The 21,071-nt window shown below is 40.4% G+C and overlaps 2 protein-coding genes across 3 annotated transcripts; one reads left to right on the top strand and one right to left on the bottom strand.

Annotated features, from left to right (window-relative positions):
• The first annotated feature begins 360 nt into the window (after positions 1-360).
• Positions 361-11,930, top strand: LOC103714996 (sugar transporter ERD6-like 6). 2 transcript variants are annotated; one of them, XM_039131561.3, is made up of 17 exons: positions 361-1,132; positions 1,231-1,320; positions 1,449-1,508; positions 1,611-1,676; positions 1,771-1,836; positions 1,953-2,028; positions 2,325-2,389; positions 2,463-2,555; positions 2,724-2,804; positions 2,902-2,986; positions 7,217-7,263; positions 7,403-7,465; positions 7,552-7,611; positions 7,812-7,877; positions 7,962-8,021; positions 11,193-11,307; positions 11,454-11,930. In XM_039131561.3, exons 1-17 carry the CDS (start codon positions 848-850, stop codon positions 11,564-11,566), a joined length of 1,491 nt encoding a protein of 496 aa, XP_038987489.1. In that variant the 5' UTR covers positions 361-847; the 3' UTR covers positions 11,567-11,930. The 2 variants fall into 2 exon arrangements, with proteins under 2 accessions (XP_038987489.1, XP_088560787.1); XM_088704661.2 differs by having other exon boundaries at positions 674-1,132; positions 1,414-1,508.
• Positions 11,931-17,918: 5,988 nt separating this feature from the next.
• Positions 17,919-19,573, bottom strand: LOC103714997 (GATA transcription factor 15). The gene is made up of 2 exons (XM_008802497.6): positions 18,463-19,573; positions 17,919-18,371 (listed from the first exon to the last, which is right to left on the bottom strand). The coding sequence occupies exons 1-2, from the start codon at positions 18,922-18,924 to the stop codon at positions 18,051-18,053; spliced, it is 783 nt and encodes a 260-aa protein (XP_008800719.2). The 5' UTR covers positions 18,925-19,573; the 3' UTR covers positions 17,919-18,050.
• Between the last annotated feature and the right edge of the window lie 1,498 nt (positions 19,574-21,071).

The raw sequence follows: 21,071 nt of genomic DNA, 5'->3' as shown, positions 1-21,071 counted from the left end.
AAAATTTGCATGAATATCCTCTTAAAATTGATATTTGCATGTATATCCTTATAAAATACTTGTATTGCATATATACTTTTTATTTTTTTTCTTAGATATGAGTCCACACCATTTAACACCATCAAAAAATTAACAGTTTAAAATTAAAAATAACGAAAATATTTTTAATGAGCAGATATGCAAAAAGAATCATGGGCAACCCTCACCTGTTAGAAATGGCATTTAGTTCACTCCACCTTAGCCATTTTCTAATTTATCTATCTCCTCAATGCCGCATTAATTTAAAAGAACTAAATGCTAATCCTCACCAATTAGGAGCCTGATTAGCCCCCCACAAATCACAATATAGCAAATCTTGTTAGGAGACGAGATACGAAGGAGACCAGAAGCCATTTCGGAACTCCCCAATCCAAGTCCCCAAAGCCACCTGCTAACCGGTCGGCACTTAACCAAACAGAGAAAATACCTCGGAGCCCCGACAATGGCACCAGAATGGGTCTCTATGTCACGTGTTACGTTACAATTGGTGGTTCGCCCATGGACCCACATTTCCTCAGGCTATGTGGGGTGGAGCATTTTGGTATGTCGGGGCCGCGTAGTACTGAAAGACCAGGGCCATCCGCGTACGACACATGGCCCCCTCGGGTTCCCCCCCCTCAGTTTCTTTCTCTCCTCCGCTCATCCGCTTCTTTCTTGTCCTGGCCGCCACCCCTTGCCTCTTCGAGATCGAATCGAGGCGAGGGCGAAAGCGAGAACAAGTGAGGGAGGAAAACAGTAGCGAGCGAGAAAGAGGAGAGGGAGGAGAGAGAGAGAGAGAGAGAGAGAGAGAGAGAGAGAGAGAGAGAGCATGAGTTTTAGAGGGGAAGAGAGCGGTGGGGAGGATGGGAGGGGGGACCTCAAGAAGCCCTTCCTCCACACAGGTAGCTGGTACCGGATGGGGATGGGATCGAGGCAGTCGAGCTTGATGGATAGGCTCGGCTCCTCGGCCTCCGTCCTCCGCGATTCCTCCGTCTCCGTCGTGCTTTGCACCCTCATCGTCGCCCTCGGTCCCATCCAGTTCGGCTTCACCGGGGGATACTCCTCCCCTACCCAGGACGAGATCATCAACGACCTGGGCCTCTCCCTCTCCGAGGTCAGCCTACCAACCCTTCCTTTTTCGTCCCTTCCTCGCTTCTTTCTACTCTGGATCGAGGTTTCTTACCGGATTTGATTGATTTTGGGTTGTGCTAGTTTTCGATCTTTGGCTCGCTTTCGAACGTGGGCGCCATGGTGGGAGCAATAGCCAGCGGACAGATTGCGGAGTATATTGGGCGTAAAGGGGTTAGAAAGCTTTGATCATTTTGTTTTTAATCCTCTTTCTGGACATTTAAAACCTCATCTTTTGTTATCTTTTTCCTTTTTACACTCTTTCAGGACCATCAAAATCTATTTTGGTTTTTTTTTTGCAGTCCCTGATGATTGCTTCTATTCCTAATATAATTGGCTGGCTCGCCATATCGTTCGCCAAAGTGGGTGATTGATTTTGTTCATGGCTTTTCTATTTTACCCCTGAATTCAGAATTTTAATAGGCTGTTCTGAGAATGGATGTATTTGCTTCTTGTCCATGCAGGATTCGTCGTTTTTGTACATGGGTCGGTTGCTGGAAGGATTCGGAGTCGGCATCATATCCTATACGGTTTGTTACAATTATTCAACCCAAAATATAGTGAACTTACTAAACATACATATCAATTGGTTCGCTTGATCTATGCTCTGATATATGCTTTCAGGTGCCTGTATATATAGCAGAGATAGCTCCTCAGAATATGAGAGGTGGTCTTGGCTCTGTGAATCAGGTTAGTTTTTGCTTGTCAAATTTCTTGTTCTTCTGATATGGTCGTTCTTGGATATTGATTACTTTCTAGTAAAAGTTAGATTTGAATCATCTTGATGATTTCCACCTTGTTTGCAGCTCTCTGTAACAATTGGTATTTTGTTTGCTTATCTGTTGGGTATGTTTGTTCATTGGAGGTTGCTTGCAGTGATAGGTAATGCCTCGCTGTTCATATGTCTTGTCTTTTTTTCTTCTTCTCATGGAGAATTCATCATAAATATAAGTTATTATTCAATGATGCACAGTTGCCTTTGTTATTGTGGTGCCCCTGAAGCAGTGTTCTCATGTGGATGTTTATGTTATCTTAGATGAATGAAAACCAATTCGCAATTTGATTCATATTTTTCTCTAAGAATCGTGTTAATGGGTTGTCCAACTGCAAGTTCTGTACTTTTGTATAATCACCAAAACTACCAATTAATTGATTTTTGCCCTTATCATGGCTTGCAGGAATCTTACCATGCACAATCCTGATACCTGGTCTGTTCTTTATCCCGGAATCTCCAAGGTGGCTGGTAAGATTCATGAGGTAATGGCCAACTCAACAAAAATGAAAGCTTCTTTATATAACTAATCTTCCTAATCCAGGCAAAAATGGGCATGACGGAAGATTTTGAAGCTTCCCTTCAAGTATTGAGGGGATTTGATACTGACATTACTGTGGAAGTGAATGAAATCAAGGTATTGCCTTGATCTTCATCCATCCTGTAAACATCATAATTACTTATTCATTTGTTGGTGCTTCTCTCCAAGGTGGTGTGTATATCTGAATCGAGTGAAAAGCTATGAGCATTCAGTCCAGCTATAGGCTAGCTTCTAGAATATTAAGATTCAACTTACTTTGTGCAGAGATCAGTAGCATCATCAAGCAGAAGGACTACGATCCGGTTTTCAGATCTTAAACAAAAAAGATATAAACTTCCTCTCTTGGTAACTTTGCAAGCTTTCACTTCTAGTTTAATTCAATTCTCTTTTGCTAGCAACAATTTTTTCTAATGAGGAATTTTTATGTCTTGTAATTCTGCAGATAGGAATTGGTCTACTTGTATTGCAGCAGCTAAGTGGAATCAATGGCATCTTATTTTATGCTGGCAGTATTTTTAAAGCTTCTGGTATGTCCAAAACATTTAAAAAATTGGCATGACTTGAAACTTTGACGTGACTTCATATCTTACATCGTTGAATACTGTTTACTCAAATTTACAAGTCTTCTGGAAGCATGGAGCTATTGAAACAAGGTTCATCATAATTCAGTTTTGTCTTCTAATTGGACTAACTCATGGATTTGAACTTCTAATTGGAATCGCTAGTGATCCTTTTCTTTTTGTTGTGAAAGACTCTTTTTATTCTTTAGCCTATTTCAGATCAATGCATTAAATTGCTTCCCTAATCAACCTGAGGAAGAAGATCAAACCAGAAAACATTATGCGAGAAAACGTGGTTGTATTTCTTATAAAGTTTTGAAAACATAACCATGATAATCTCTCTTTTTAAACTCAAAATACCGTCTCCAAACTTCTCTAGGTGGGGTTAGAATCCTTAAGTTTTCTCCTCAATAGAGAAAGAACATGACCTTTTGGCTGAAAATAAGAAACCTCTTATGAAGCGTTTGATGATCGACCATCCTATGTGGTGCTCTCATGGGCTCATTTTGTGGTAGGAAAATGCCACGCGTATCATTTCTAGACTTGTACTCCTATTTACATCTCTTTTCTATTAAGAGTAGGCTCTCTCCTAGGATATTTTCCCCAATGAGCTGGTGTATTACTTAATCTCTAGATTACTTGAATTAAAGGTCCACACCACTTAAATTTGGCACCAACATGACATTCTATAGTCTGATAACTTTTTTTCTGATTTCATCCTTGCATCAAAATGATCACAAGTATGTGCTAAACAAAAATCTCCAAGGTGCTTTACACCAAAAGTTAAAGCATACCGTTCAATTTCTTCATTCTATCCTGTCAACTTGAAATTCTCGCATTTATCCTTAGATCTTCAAGGGGATTTGATTCCGATGGAGGGGCTTGATTATGTGAAGATAATTGCCTTCTTTTTTATCCATTTATTCTCTTCTTGTGACCTTAAATTTCTTCTAAGGAAGCTGACTGATGTAGAAGTTTTTATGCCCTTAGCCGTTTCCTAGAACATAAACTGGAGAGTCTCCTCCAAGGAATTGTTGCAGCACTTTTGGTAGTACTGCCATGTAGGTTTCCCTAGAAAAGGACAAAGAAGCGCAGATGGATTCAGTACTCAGACCCTTTTTACCTGAAAAACTATTTCCTTAAACTCTTCAAGTTTACTTTCCAATTATCAAGTGCCCTTTCCAACTTCTCACACTCGAAACAATCTGTGGTCAGTCCTCTTACCTGCTCTTTGGAAAAAAAAAATGTTGCATTATGTCCATCATCTCATCACAACCTAGTTTTCCCCATGTATCCAGTAAACACCATATGGGGAATAAGCGGTATATCAATATTAACATGTAACAATTTCTCCAATTTGCCTACTGAAATCTTACAACTTTGCTCTCGTGGAAACATGTCTTAGATCCATGGTTGGTCTAAGAGGATATGAGTTGTAGTAGTTGGAAAGAGTCACCAAACTTGTGCACTTGATATTTCCCCAACACGACTTAGTAGACATCTTGTTCCAACTTCAAACCATGTTTTTGTCGTTGTGCCCTAAATAAGATGATGAATTGGTTTTGATCAAGGTATGCTGAACCGACCGGAACCGGTCGGTTCAGCCTGTACCGAACCGGTGCCGACGGGCACCGGTATGGTACAGCGTATAAAAATGGTTCCGACCCAAACTGGGTTGGAATTGATTGGTTCCGTACTTGTATCGGCGCAAACCGGCATGGTTCGCACCGGTCCAAGCACATTTTCCCCGCGCGTGGGCGCGCGGGGAAGAGCGCCCACGCGGCTGGAGCCCGCGTGGGCCTCTTAATGCCACAGAGTGGCTTCTGTGGCATTTAACGCGTCCGCGCGGATGCGGTTTATTTTATTTTTTTTGGGGAATCGCGCACGGATGCGCGAGCGGAGAACGCGCGCCCGATTCCCCAGCAGGGAATTGCGCCCGCGCGCGGCACCGTGCCCACTCGGGCTGCCAGCCCGTGTGGGCCATTTAATGCCACAGAGTGGCATTTGACGCGTCCGGACGCGTGCGGACGTGTTGTTTTTTTTTTGTTTTTTTTTATGTCCGCGCGTGCGGGGCCGCTCGCGCGGCTCCTGTTCGGTACCGGTTCCAAGCCGGTACCGAACCGGAACCGTACCGGTGCCGGTGCTCACCGGTACGCCAATATGGTCGGTCCGGCGAACCTTGGTTTTGATTGTCTTGGTCTTCCTACGGCCCTTTTGGATGATATAAAAAACTATCATATTTTGTGCATGCTTCCATGTTTTGTTCTGATGAATAAAGTCATGGTTTCCACTAGTTGATAAAAAAATATCATATGTCCACTATCAATGACTGAATCGTTATGTTTCCTATGGCATATTAATTTAATGCGAAAGTTTGCTTTCTTCTAAACTTCTTTCTGTGCATGCTGCCATGTTTTGTTCTAATGAATAAAATCATGGTTTCAAAAACTCTCGAAATCGGATGGTACGACTAGTACTGCATTGTTCCAGTGCAAAATCAGCATCGATACGAGTGCCAAGACACTAAAATAGCTGTATTGGTACGCACCGGCTGTACCAGTCTCTACCCTTGCGTATCGGCAATATCATATAGGCTGTACTGGTCAATGCTTTTTCAATTTTTTGACATAAGCTAGTTTTGGTGTATATATATATACCATTGGTATTGGTACTGCACCATTCTAATGAAAAAAGGGTACTGGGATTTAAAATCTTGAAAAGAATGCTTGACCATTTGTATCACCCAAATTGACATGTTTTATGCCTAGCTCTATTTCATCAACTGCTGGGCAACAAAATTTTGACCTAGCAATTTGAAAAATATGGCCTGTGCAAACATGATAGCCAGCCCATATAGCTTAAGTTTTGCCCAGATCCCAACCAATTGCCGGTAATTCTAAATATTTGATTTGTAGGGAAACTATTTGATGGGCATCCTTCCATTTAAAATTTTTGAGAAAGGAGGGGTAACAACCCCATCAAATAATGCCGAGGGGCAGAAATTGAACCTAGGTCTCTTGTATCAACACCGAGAGATTTCACCAACATAGCCAGTTGGTACCCTCTACTTCTCACTTCCTTTTTCAGCTACAACTTTAAACCTGCTTTCTTCTTTTTCAACTCTCTACTGTCCAGTGTCATTAGCCATTCGTGATATTTGGGCTGAACATAGTTGTAATGTCATTTGATAAGTGCTCGCATATCTTTGAAACTTATCTTTCTCATGTAGTGCTACTTGATATATTTTCTCTGTGGTCCTTAATCTATTTCCTAATAATCCTAATTTGTATAAAAGCACCTCTTTCATTTTGTCAATTTGCTTCCAAGATCAATTTTGCAAATATTTTCTGTAATTATTACACACTTGTATAGACAAACAGATACATAAATGAGCCACTTGATTTTTATCCAAATTCTGCACAAACCAAACTAAATTTTGCCAAAGTAAGCCATTTTCGATTCAAGACAAGTAACTGCTGAAGTGTGCCCTTTGGGTTTCATTGGTCAATGTGATGCAAACTTGTATGCCTTGTATCCACCTGAAAACTGTCTCTGAGCTCCTTTTCTTTGTTGAACCTCTGAGCTCCTTTTTGACTCTCATATGCAACTTAGTTGCCATGTATTCCATTTCTGTCTCATGCAATAACAGGCCATTGATCGCATATGTTCTATTCTGGAGCTCATTACTTAACCTAAAGTCTGATAACTGGCCTTACTTGTGTCATCACTTGGTACTTATTCACAGCTGCTACTCAATGACACAAATGCAGAATTTTCTGTAAGCTAGGTGACTAGAGCTGCAGTAGGGCATGGGCATCAGTTATAACTATTCATTGTTCAAAACATTAATTTGTTTACTATAAATTTTCCTTTGTAGATAATATGCTTCTATTCCTTCATATTTGGTTGGGGTATAATCGAACTATAAAGCCAAAGCTTGAATTTTGAATCAGCCTTGATGACATTTCCTAACTTGAATCTTGACATATGTATTTTGATCTGGTCTGTACTTATACTTTTTGGAATGTGGAGATGTGGGCTTTTTGTTACTTGACATTGTGTGAATTTATTATGCTCCTGCATATATGGATTTTTTTGTCCCCTCAGCAGAAATAGGAAAAAATTATTGTGCCTTATCCATTATTGAAAGATGTAATTAGTTTTCAAGTTTCCAATCTCTGATTCTGTCTTGAACAGGTCTTTCAGATAGTAACTTAGCAACATGTGGTCTTGGGGCTATTCAGGTAACAATCATATTTTCTTGGTTCTGAAACATAACATGTAGTTCATGATGTTGTCAAAAAAATATAATTTATGATTTCCTTGAGTGTCATGTATATTTGATTTATTATTTATCACTTATTAGTGCTGAATGTTGTTCAGGTTGTTGCCACTGGAATTACCACTTGGTTGCTTGATAAAGCTGGTCGACGTCTTTTACTTATAGTGAGTTTATGCAACAATTCTTTTTCTCCTTTTATGCAGGTTGATTACTCTTAACAATTTATGAAAAATTGTTTCCTTGGATGCAGATTTCCACTGCTGGAATGACTATCAGTATTGGGATCGTTTCTGTTGCATTTTATCTGAAGGTAAGCTACGTGGTTCGCTGTTTTGCAGATTATATGCACTTTCAGTTCTGCTTTATACATGTTGTGTAAATTTATTTGTTGATACTGGTCATCATCAATTTTTTAGGTCATGAATATACTTTATAACCACATATTAGGTCTTTTTTTTAAAAAAAAGATGGAATTCTGTTCTCATGTTTTCTATGTTCTGTTAAAAACAGGGTGTTATTTCTGAAGATTCTGATTTTTATTTTACGCTGAGTGTGCTCTCGTTGGTTGGACTTGTGGTATGCTTTTATATGTCAAACTCCTTCCGTAATCTCTACATGTAAAGTTCACTTTGGTCATTTAAGCCATTTATGTTCCTTCAGGCTTATGTCATTTCTTTCTCTCTTGGATTGGGAGCCATTCCATGGATCATAATGTCTGAGGTATGTAAACTCATCCTTCTTGGTAGTTTATCATGCAAAATTAAAGTTAACTATGAATCATATGATCTGTCTCATAATTATCATCTATCAATAAAATAATAACCTAAACAGAATCATGATAATGATCTCCTTCCTGTTTTTGTTTTTAACTTCTAGAGACAAGGAATGCATTTTAGCTTTCCATCCATTTGTCTTCCAAATGTGATGCCATTTAATTGTTAAGAACATAATTCACCTGCACAGAGTCCAAGTGTGATAATGTACCCTTGCAATTTGATCATGTTACGGCTTATTGCTTTTGTACTAATAGGGGATGAGGATGTGTCAGCATTTTGGAACTCCTTGAATAATGAACACTTAACCATCATCAGTCGCCTAGGCAAAGCCTACCTAGGGCTTTGCTGGGCTATGCAACTTGTCAAATATTTAGATACCTGTTCGGTTAAGTGCCCACGTCAAGCTGTGTGATTTTCTTACATTTATTATTTGTTATATATTATTAAACAATTTCTTGTGTTATAAAATATATAACTTAATTATTCATATCAACGATTTAAATCTTATAGGATGGGGGCATCCCGATTTCTTCATGAAACGGAGCACCCAGCTGTCCCACACCGCCCCAATGACCGTCCCGATTGAGCATTGTAGTAGATACCTTCCATCACTCTCCACTTCTTCCCTTTATTTCCATCTTTCTTTATTTTTTTCTTCTTCTTTCTTCTCTCTCTTCCTTCTTTCCTTCCTTTCCTTTTCATCTTCCTTCCTTCCTTCCCTTCCTTTTTTCTTCTTTCTTTCCCTGCTTCCCTTGCTTCCTTCTTTTTCTTCTCCATTGTTTCCTTTTTTTCTCTTTTTCTTTTCTTCTTCTTTCCTTCCTTCCTTTCTTTTCTTCCCCCTTCCGTTCTTTCTTTTTTCCTTCATTTCTTTCCTCATTCCTCTTCTTCCCTGTATGGATGGTTTCAGAGCCACACCCCTCTTCTAGTTCCCTTGTTTTCTCACAAGTACGTGATGCCCCCTTCCCAGTGGGATTAAACACTATGAAATATCACTTAATCAATTAGATTGGAATTAACTCATATGTGCTTATTTTATGCTCGCCTATGCTTAACTAAATTTTAAGTTTAAACCCTTTAATCGGCTACCGTCATTCTGTTGAATTATCAGGACCCTAGCAAGGATGCTTATTGTCCCATATATGAGTGAAAAAAAACCTACTTATCCTGTGATCTTCTATTGTTTTTTCTATACCCTCCTCTTTTTGTCCTCTTTCTACTCATTTTGGTACACGATTCATTCCTCTTATTTCTCATGTACTCTTATTTTATTACTTTTATTTCTATTCTTTTCTTTTCTTTTCTAGTTTCTTCTTCCATTGTTCCTTTCCCCCTTGGTTTAACTTTTTGTACCTCTCTCCCTCTCCTTTAATGTTTTCTTGCAAGGACTTTTGTGCCGGAACCGAGGCCCGGATCGGTTGCCCGGCGGCAAGGGTTGGTGTGGCCCCATGTTGTTCTGTGCCAGGCTCGTACCGACACAGTAGAAGGGGCGGGGGAGAAGGAGAACAGGAGAGAGAAAAGGAGAGAATGAGGAGAGAGGGAGGGTGGCAGAGGGCTAGCGAGCCGCGCGGAGGGGTGGAGGAGGGGCTTCGCCTTAGGGACCCTTATTTCGAACGAAACAGAAAAACCAGATGGCTCCCCGCCCTCCGCCATCCAGCCTTCACCTCCCTCTCTTTTCCTTCCTCTCCCTCTTCCTCCCTCCCCTTCTCCTTTTCTTTTCCTCTCTTTTCTTCTTCTTCTTTCCTTCCGTTGCCGGTTTTTTGTTTTGGTTGCCGGAACCGTCCTAGTTCGCTGCTAATATGGCTCCAGACGCTCCGAACCGGGCAGTTTGGGACGGTTCCACTGACCATGTTTTCTTGTTTGGCTGAACCTACCTTGTTCTTTTTTCATTTGTTTTCTATTGCTTTACTTTATAGTTCTCTTCCCTTTTGTTTTTTCATTTTCTTTTGAAAATCTGGTTGAACCTGTTCATATGATTCTTCATTTTTCATGAACCATCACAAATTTTCTCTTTCCAGTTTGACACCGAGCAATTGCTTGAACTGCCCATGCGAAACTTTGCACCCCCTTGGTCATCTTGAAATCGAGTATAACCTCCAAGCTAGGAAACTATGATGTCCTGTAAATAATGAGATGTGGAAGATATTGTTAATAATCCTATTATCAAGGTATGATAAAAATGATGCCATTGCTAATGAGCTTCACCAATTCGCTTATGTAAAAATCCTTTACCACAGTCCTGAATAATACTTTCATGATGAAGTTTTGAAGATGGAAAATGCATTGGTGCAATCGCCAATTGCTTTGGAGCAAATGCAAATAATGTTGTGCTCATGATTGAACATATTACATAGAATGAGTATCATGTAACTGGTTGATGGTAAAGAATATGAGAATTCAATTCTTTTTTATCTGCGAGGGTGTCAACTTCTTACACCTATCATTGATTTGAGAAAAGAATCTTTTTTTTTAACTGACAGGTTGATGAGTGGGTTGATGATAGTGTGCTTCCGTATACTAATTATAGCACAGTGTTTTTAAAAGTCAATAGTCAATTAGATGTTGTTTAATTTCTGGTATTTGTCAGAATGACTTTGCGGGTTACTTTCATGATTGGTCCTTTGTTTGTTATGATTATTGTTTAGAGATCATATATAGCTATTGGCTGGATTCAGGTGTCCTAAGATTGCTATGATCAAGTTAGAGTGATTGGTGTCTTTTCATGCAAGACTTTATGGAGCTTTGATTTTTGTTATTTCTTTTCCTTTCGGTTCTTATCTGAATCATCATGAGTTGCCACTTATGTTTGAACGGAAGTTCTTAAAGGTAAAAAAACGGAAGTGAATGTTGTATAAGCAGACGATCTTATGTTTGAACTTGTTTTGTACTATTTAGACCACTTTTGCTAGCTATTCATGAAAAAACCACAAAAATCTTTTTTCAGAACTTCCTGGGTTTCAAGTCTGACAGACCAGTATACCCTAGTCTTAGAATGCTCGTGAAAAAATATTGTCAAATGACAAAGTTATATATTGTAAATTGGCTTGCCATTGTAAATTTTATTTGAAACTGTAACTTTTATTTTAGATGCACATTGCTTACTATTTTGCCATTGCAGATACTTCCTGTTAATATCAAGGGCCTTGCTGGTAGTGTTGCAACACTTGGCAACTGGTTGAGTTCATGGGCAATTACAATGACTGCTAATTTGCTTTTAAGTTGGAGCAGTGGAGGTTGCTCTCTCTCTCTCTCTCTCTCTCTCTCTCTGTGCGCGCGCGCGCCCGTGCACGCGTGTGCATGCGCATGCAGGCACTTGCATTTTGTGCTTGTATGCGCTCTGTTCATTGCAATCTAATAAGTCATAATTCACCTTCACCAGGGACCTTTACCATCTATGCGGTCGTTTGTGCCTTCAGTCTAGTTTTTGTGATCCTATGGGTGCCTGAGACCAAGGGAAGAAGTCTCGAGGAAATTCAATGGTCTTTCAGATGAATTCTCTAAATGTCAACATACTATCCATTCGATCGTGTGATTTCTTGAGATGAATCCAGGTCATGCTCGTCTGTGGGGGGAGAGATCAGTATGCACAGATATCATATTCAAGCTCCACCACTTGCCTGTTGAGTCAGATGGCAGGGCCAAGTTTGCTTTCCAATTTGCGTCATAGACCTTCTTGTCATTTTATGTAGATCTTCCGGAATTGGTTTAGAGTGAACTCTGCTTGCAGCGGGAATTGCCAAAAGCACTGAAATTAATATTTATTTATATTTTATTCAATTTCCATATGATGAGATGAATAAAATGTAATGCAACTTCGCAATCTCGAAATGGAATATGAAATATGTGAATTTGATCACTCTTGGCATGGACCTGGGCAAGGAATTGCTCGAGGCAGCGGTTATGAACAGCAGGGCCTTTTCAGGTGAGCAAGGTGGCCAGTCTTCTCCCCCAGTTGCCTGCATCAAAAGAAAACAGTTTTGTCAATCTGAAGTGTAATAGATAGGATGCAACTTGAGATTCAAGGCAGTGGATGGAAATTTGTTTGAAAGGAATGAATGGTTAAATAATTTAAACAGGGAAGATAAAAGAAAGCTTTTGGTAAATTTCTAGCACTTGCTGAGGGTGCTTGGTATTGCTTTGTTTTCTAATTTTGTTTTCAAAAAATCCAAAAAGAAAATGAACTGGACCGGACTATATGCATGATTTTTTTTTAAGGTATAATGTACAACATGTATGATTTTTTGGGTACAATGTACAACATTTATGATGAAACCTTTTTGTTTCTTGAAATTGTTGGCAAGATCTTTAAAGCATTTAATAACAAAGATTTATTGCTTCCCCACAAAAAAAATTTAAAAAAAATACAAGAACTAGAAGTTTTATGAAAAATGCTATCTTCGAGATCAACGTCGATATGGTGTTTTACTAATATGCAGAGAAACAAAGGTCTTGACTAAGGGGTTACTTTTCTTGCACCTTAATATAGTGGCTTAGAAACTGTTATTATGTTATTATTTTTTAAATATACAATCTAAAAATATTTAAAGTATTGTTTTGTTACTTCACTAATTGGAAATCCAACAGGAATTTTTTTGTTAATACCCCGGTAAGGAGGAATGCTGATTCTATAGCAGATGTTAAGTATATGCATTTTCTCATGGTTGCTATTTGGAAAATTTTGGATATCTGCTTGAAAAATTAGAAGCATGAAAATATAAGAATGAAGTGAATAAAGTTGGAAGGCTTTTAAAAAGTACAAGCTTGCTAGTGTTTATTGATCATAGTAAGAACATCAACATCATATATTGGATGTGTAGTATATTTAAAATTCAGATTTACAATGAGGAAAAAAAATTCGTGCATCTTTCTAATATAAAAAGGAAAGAAAAAATTACAGCTTCATCATCTCAAGTTTGGGTGATATCCCTTCGTGTTTAAAAATTTTTAAAGTGAACTTTCATATTTTTAAATCATTCTAAAATAGTCTTAGGCTCGTCAACCAATCACCTCCATTAGCCTATTATTTTAAATGACTAAAATACTCTCTTCTTTTTCAAACATTTTCAATTATCTTTTGCATTATCTCCAATTTCGTCCTTGCGGATCCTCCTTTTCCCAGCCATTATTCGATGTTCACCGATTATTTTTGCAGCTCGCCTCCTCACTCGAAGAGAGAGAGAGAAAGGAAGGAGAAAGGGAAGAGGAAGAGAAAAGAAAGAGATGGATGCCACCGGTAGCGGCGGCGGCGGCTCGACCATGGGTGGCGGTGAGAGTTGCAATAGAATGGCCGAGAGAGACAGAGTGGCTTTTCAATAAAATAGAAGGAGAAGCTGATAATCAGATTACTCCAAAAATAATACTATATTGTTTAAAACATCAACCGAGAAAAGCCTGCACAAGATATAGAGAACTGTAACCCATGGAAGCAAAGCAAGAACAGAGCAAGAGATCCACCCAAACACACTACCAAATACATCAAAACCAACACGAAATCCCAAAATCAAGATTGGAAATTTCCAATCTCAAAGCAAAATAAAGAAGGCAATTAAACACCAACAAAATTCTCCTCTAATCCCCACCTCAAGGTAGAGGTGCAATCGTGCCAGAGTCAAGTCGAGCATCCGAGTTTGATTTGATTCAAAATACACGAGCTTAAAACTCAACTCGAGATAGATCAAACCTTAATGTCTAAGCTTGAACTCGATCCGATAAAGAAAAAAAATCAATACTCGAGATCAACTTGATTCGACTCGAATATCAACTGAGTCATACTCTAGTTTGAGTTCAAGTTCAAATTTGAGCTTAAGTTATAATTCAAAAATATAATTAAAAATTAGAAGTTAGATCGAACCAAAAATATATAAATATTATATTTTTAAAATATTAAATTAATAATATATTATAAATAAAAAATATATATACTCGATTAGGCCCGTAAACTTTCGAATCGAGTACTTTGCTGCTCAAACTTGATTTGTAAAACCATTCGAGCTGCACAAGCTCGACCCGGATCCGATAATAGCCGGATCGAGTTTAAATCAAGGCTTGAGTAACTTGGATATGAGTGGTTCCCTTGTGCCCCCACCACTCCCTCACGCCGGTAGCGTGCTGATCCTGCGGCCAGCCCCGGAGGCAAAGTTCGAGCCTTTTTATCCCAGAGAAAAAGGCATCACCATTTTGTCGTCATCACAGTGGAACAAGCCGGGGACAAATGTTGCTATCCCTATAAAATACCTTCCAATGGGGCCATGAATGTTATACTTGACATTAGTCAACCATGGCATATCCTTCCGTAGGTACCTTGGTTAGGAGTTCTAGGATTTCTATTCCCAATTAGCTAATTTTGTTTAAACTCAAGAATACCCCTAAACTCTCATAATTTTAGTAAAATAGAATATTTAATAATAGTAGAACTATTATTATATCATTTTGTTATATTATAAAAATATCATGCATTATCTTAACATATTATATTAATATATATATTAATTAGAAGTACATTCATTATTATAATTATATTTGTACTGTAGTATAAGATTTATCATGTTATATTTCATATATCGTCGATACATTAATGTAATATAGTATTATGGTGATCTAATATTATTATTTATTGCCAAACGGTTCAAGAGCAAAGAAAATTATGAGAAGAAATTGTTTATTTCACCAAAATATCATTTTCTTTTCTTAGTTTTGGTAGCACCGAAAAAGGGCAATGTCAGCTCAACTAAACTATAGGATATAACACATTTTGGCTAAATCAAATTTCTAGTTATCCTACCTTACTATGATCTCACTCTGCCATTCTTTTTTTCTCTTTTTCTTCCGAGAGAGAGAGAGAGTACACTGTCAATGTCCCATTCGAAGATAAGGGAGGAAATGCTGACTCGGAAAATTCTCGTTTCCTTTGCAAACTAAGCCTTAAGTTGGACACAACGGACAGAAGAAAGAAGAAATAAGCAGACGAGAAAGAATAGACATGGAAAGAGAACGGGGTGCGGTGATGGCGATGGATAGCCCTCACCCCTTTATAGCCTTTGCAACCTTCAGATCCAATATGCTGTCATTCCCTCCCCATAGTAAAAGCATCACCTGCAGTCCAAAAAAGGCTGAGTCATAGAGGATCCTTTGCCTACATCTAGGGTGGCAATCAGGTTGGATCGATATCGTATCTAAGTCAAAAATTCATCGATCCGAACCCGACCTATTTGTTAAATAGGTTAAAATATAAGATTTGAAACCGATCTATTTATTAAACGATTAATCTGTTCCGATCTGCATAATCTATTTATTAAACAAATCAAATCAAATTAAATAGATTAAATAAATTTAAACAAATTAAGTAAGTCGGGTTAAACAAATCATTAAGCAAGCTTCAATCAGATTAAACAAGTTTTATATAGATTAAATGGGTCCGATAATGATCCAACCTAATTATTAAACGAGTCAAAATTCTAGACCTAAATCCAATCTATTTAATAAACAGAACTAGATGGGTTGATCCATCTATGATCGAAATTTGTTTATGTTAAACCTGAACCTACTTAAAGCAGATTGTTTGTAGGTCGGATTGACGAGCCGGATGATAAATTGCCACCTTTACCTACATCCAATATATATGATGATCGATTTTTTTTTCCTTCTAGTTTTTTTTTTTTTAATCTATCAAAAGTTGCTAAGTGCCAAAACAATCCGCAAACAACATTAGTGGCATGGCTATATCAGCAGTGTTCCAATCCGCGAAGCATTCCCCGGCCTCATTATTTTAGCCTTTAAAAACTAACACCTAGACAGTCGCCTACTAGCCTAAGTTCTGGGAATTTTCGGCAAGTCCAGCCAATTTAGATCGGACTCTGATGGTGCCAAAATTTAATGGAATTTTGGGCCCCTTTTTTCTCCAAAACAAAATAAATTAAATAGAAAGTCGAGCTCTTATTTTATTTGCAACAATTATTTTTGTTGTTGAGGAGTTACTAGTGTCATATATTTCCATTAATTGGTTGATACACTCGGAAACCTCAATATACCATTTCATGAAGGTCTAACATGAGTTAATCATTTACTTGCAACTTGTTTCTAACCTACATTTAAGTCTCAAACTTTCATTATACCTCCATAACTCGGTTCTCATGATCTCATCCCACATGATGCAACTGGCAAGTCCTGAGCTCAAACCGAACGCCCTCGGCCCAAGGATCAATCAGAACTGGTCCATTCCCAAGTATTTTTGAGGATTGGGGGCCTCAGCTACGTAAGAGTCAAGGGCCTTCCAAAACAAAAACATTTAGTGTCTCGGCTGACCAAAGGTTGGATCGATCTACCCCATATTAGAACTCTCAAGTTGATCCAATGTAGTGTTGGAGCAGCTATTGAATCTGGCGAGCCGTCATGAATATCTTGGGTTGAAGACAGAATTAACAAGACTCATTCTACTTAGAGTTGATCATAGGATAGGCCTGAGCACAGAGAATATCAAATTTTACATAGGTCTAGCCTAAAGTTCGATTAAAAATGAATATAGTTTAGGCCTGAGACCCGCCCAATGATCAGCTCTAATTATACCATCGTGCTGCTCTAATCCAATATGACTATAAATACAGTTAAGGTGAGATATTTCAATATTTGGCTCCAAATGCTTCCTAGTTAAAATAATAAAAAAATCACACAACAAAAATCAGCACCATTGTTGATGATCTACAATATTTAGAATACTTGGAAACTACTTTTTTTAAATTAAAAAAAAAATCCGAAGTTCTATTTCATTGGTAGAAAAATGGATAGGGAAATATAATTAGTGCATACAAATATAGCATAAATCATTAATTTGCAATTCCAGCCCATGGACCTTGATCTGAATATTTGAAAACTCTATGTGAATAAATTACAACTAATTTGGATGCTTCTAAATAATTAATAAAATTGGCACATGATAAGATATCATTAAAATGGTAAATTTATTTTTGGATTTGATGTCCAGGTAATAACCTTAAAAATAAATAATTTGGATTCATCACCACTGTTGAATTTCATTTTCCCAAACATTTCATTGTCTTTGACTAGTAAGTGTTTAGAGCCAAATGCTCCCAAAAACATCCTAACCTAACTCCCCTCCTCCTCATCCTCACCCTAATTATATTGGCATTTTTTCTACCATCCGAGTTCTCAAAATGAATTTATGGGAGTCTAGACCCATAACGTACCCTCATCAATACCTAGTCACGGGTTAAAATGTAGAAGATTCGTCCTCTCAACTATATTTTGATTAATGAGGCTCCTCAGCTTCAGCCTATTCAAAGCTCCGCTGGTGAAGAAGATGAGAATGCCATTACAAAGTCATGGTTTAAATAAAGAACTCTTGTATCTGCTTACCATCCACTTCAGACACCCATCACATCACCATCTAACATGACCATGCAATTACCTCAAACTCATTTAGGATTGATATCGGACCTGATTAGCTTCAGAAGATCCCACACCAACCGGTTACCTTTTTCTGCTGCCGGGCCATCGAATCAAACGATCTAGTTCCCGTGAACCATACTACACGTGTTCTACGGTGGGATTCGTGCCCCAAAGCAAGTCCACGCCGGCAACAATATGTCACCGACCGGGCTTGTTTTGTTTCACAATCTTGACTTCAGTCCACAGAGAGAGGAATCTCGAGTGCAACTCCGGACTCCGGACTTGAGGTAATGGATGACAGCGTGGGCCTCATGCGTGAAAGAAAACACACTGTACGTCCCGTACGGCCCCTTGATTGGATTTCTCTCCCTTCCTCTCCCCCCTCATCATATTCCCCACGCCATCCACCCAAAAAAAAGAAAAAAAAAACTCGCCCTTTAACCAACAAAACAAAACTATTATCATCCATTGTTAATAATACATCATCATGTGGCTTGATTTTGATACCATGCACGTCAAAAATAACGAAGGAAGTTAACTATTAACTAAAGGCCACATCTGCATGTAGTTACTTCTAGTTATATTGGAAGAGGCTGGGCCGGTCCCGGACCGGGAATTGGGCCGAGGGAACCACGTTGAGCCGCCACGAGAGGTAGGACACCTCCCCCTCTTCCATCGGGTCGTCATACATCGATTTTGACGGGCTCTTTGACGCCGCCACCGTCGAGCCATAACAACCCCACGCTTGGTGCTGCTGCTGCCGTTGGTACCCGTACCCAATCCCCGTTTGCTCCGCCGTTGCCGACAGCACCGATGACGACGTTGGCGACGCCGTCGACGCCGCCGCCCGTCGCTCCTCCTTCTTGTAACGGATCCCGCACGCGTTGCAAAGTGACTGTATCCCGGATAAAAAAAAACTAGTTAGCAGAGACTTCATACTATTTCGTAACACGATGCGAGGAAATAACGGAGGTGGCTAACGTTACCTTGGGGCCACGGGGGCCGTTGCGCCACAGGGGGGTCGAGGTTGTGTCGCAGTTGGCGCACCTACGGGCGAGGAGGACGGGGTCCGCGCCGAGGTTGGAGGAATTGGTTGGCCCGGTGGGTCCACGAGAGGCCACGGATGGTTGCTTGCTAGACTGGGATAGGATATCCCAGCACAAGCTAGACACGCAAGACGGCCGCTGGATGGCAGCGGAAGAGGGTGGGGGTTTGTGGGATTCGGTGCGGCGGGTCGATGGCGTGCCGAGGGATAGGGTGCAGTCCACCGAGGATGAGGACGGGATAGGATATCCGGAATCGAACACCTCATCCACGGCTGATTGCTTTCCCGGGAAGAGAATGGAGAAGGAGTTGCTGCCACTTCCGCCGCAAGCTCCGTAGAGGAGGCCACAAGAGCACGGGGTTGAGATACCCCCACCGCTATGGCGGCCGCACTGGTGCAGCATTGTTCTCAGGAGAGATAGCTAGCTCAGGGATTAAGAGGAGAATAACTCAATAAAAGGATGGGGCAGGGGAGAGGCAGACTCAATTGGGATGGCTTTTAACAACGGAGGGGAGCACGTAGTAGCAGGGCATCGGGATGGGAAAGGGCGGGGGTAACTACAAGCTACAAAGACTCTGTGTGCGCGTGTGCATATAATGTGGTTATATATGCAGTCGCGCCAGCAACCAAGGGACAGCCGGGTTAATGGAATAGAATAATGGTGGCTCGGAAACAAAATAATGCGAGCGACGTTGTGTGGGAACTAGGGAAGTGGGAGATCGGGGTTTGTCTGTTTTAAGGCTCTGTGAAGGAGAGAGAGAGAGAGAGAGAGAGAGAGAGAGAGAGAGAGAATAAAAACTAAAGAATTTATCCTAAACAAAGATTGGAAATGGAAATGAGCTTATAACTATATCCATAGGCCGTATTAAACAATGCTAGGATGCATGGGGGTTGGAGAAGACCAGTCAGCAGCGGTACAAAGGTGTCGTCTAACGAGAGAGAGAGAGAGATGTGGAAGGAGGGAGGGAAGGGATTAGTTCCTCCGGGATGGGTGCAATGCAGAGGTGCAGTGGGGGCGCGGCTGAGCCCGAGCCGGTCAGATCACCTCCTCTGTCTCTCAGTCGGTAGGTGATTTGGGCATTGTGTACTCTATCTCTCTCTACTGAATCTTTTTCTCTGCCTTGCTTCTCTCAATATTTTCCTCGATTTTATCTAGGCCACCAAGTAGGCGTTGTTGCTCCTCGTTGCTCGGCGCTACTTATACAACAACGACGTATGACAAGGTCTGGATGTACGTGATGGCAAGACGATGTATCGTGACACGCCGGAGAAAAGAGAGAGAGAGAGAGAGAGAGAGAGAGGAGGGGTTAGGAGGCGCAGCAAACAATGCGGGTCAGAGGAGACAGATGGGGTTGGTCCCTGGGCGGTCAAAAGAGCCCACGTGACGCCTGGAACAGTCTTCCATATAATCTCACACTTCCCCGATCACGAGGCACGGATTTAGATAGCCAGGCACGAGCCAAGCCCGGGCCCACACCAGATCTTTGCCCCGTCCTCCCTCGGATCGCCAATAAACGGGGTACGTGTCATACTTGCACAAGCCCGCTACGAAGGACCAGAAGCTTGTATCACGCTTGGGGTTGCACGTGCCAATCTCCACCCCCCGCCCCCCCTGGCCCAGCTCCGTCACGTGAGTACCTCTCCACGTACGTGGGACTTGCAACGAGATGTGGTAAGGTCCGTAATAGGAAAAAGAAAAAACAAAAAAAGAAAAGGAAAAGAGAGGATATCATATTATATAGGCAGGAAGGATTCATATGCGACGGCTTCGGTCATGATTAGGGACGCTTCAAAAGGGAGCCGGGCCGAAACATCGGTCCAAGGACCGGTCGGTCAGTGGCGGAAGATCCCGTCTTTTGACACCAATCAAGGCGAGAGAGCAGAAGAGACCATGGAGATCTATCAATCTATTTCATCCATCTAATCCAAAGTCCGGGCAGGAAAAGGAGTTAGGCTACTGTGTAGCTAATCATCCCTCCCTGCCCCTGGGCACGGCTTCGTGAGCTGTTACTGCGTCTATTTCCCAGGTCAAAGGGAGAGCTCAGATAAAAGAGAAAGTGAAAGCTGATGGAGCCCATCATTCTAACAACCAAGCCCCTCCCCTGCCCGACAGGATCAGCTGTCCCCTTGGCCCTTGCCACTGCTCATACTTGGGCCTCGAACCATGAATCAGCTGCCACGTGGTTGTGGGACCGAACATGGATGTGCTGGCAAGCTTACACGATGGATGAAAACAATTTATTATAATTTAAGCCAGCACGGCCATGTTTGTTCAACTCCTTGTTTGTCTAACTGAAAAATCCAGCAAATAAAAACGTTTGATCCGAATTTTGCTAAGTGGAAAATCCATTTGATCTATCATCCATCGTATAATACATAATTTTTTTGTATAGATAAAAGTAAAGTACGTAAGTTGTGGCAATCCCTTATGAATATGTACGGTGCTACAGCATATTATTGAGCCCTTTTGCTGTTAAATATTCATGAGGAACCGTATATCAATACCATGTGGATCCGTAACTTACAAGCGTATGATTATACTTAACATAA

Source organism: Phoenix dactylifera, chromosome 9 (assembly GCF_051530095.1).
Source record: "Phoenix dactylifera cultivar Ajwa chromosome 9, Ajwa_hap1_PhDact_Kaust_v1.1, whole genome shotgun sequence".
NCBI lineage: Eukaryota > Viridiplantae > Streptophyta > Magnoliopsida > Arecales > Arecaceae > Phoenix > Phoenix dactylifera.
The sequence above is the reverse complement of the archived record's forward strand: the minus strand, read 5'-3'. Positions and strand labels throughout refer to the sequence as shown.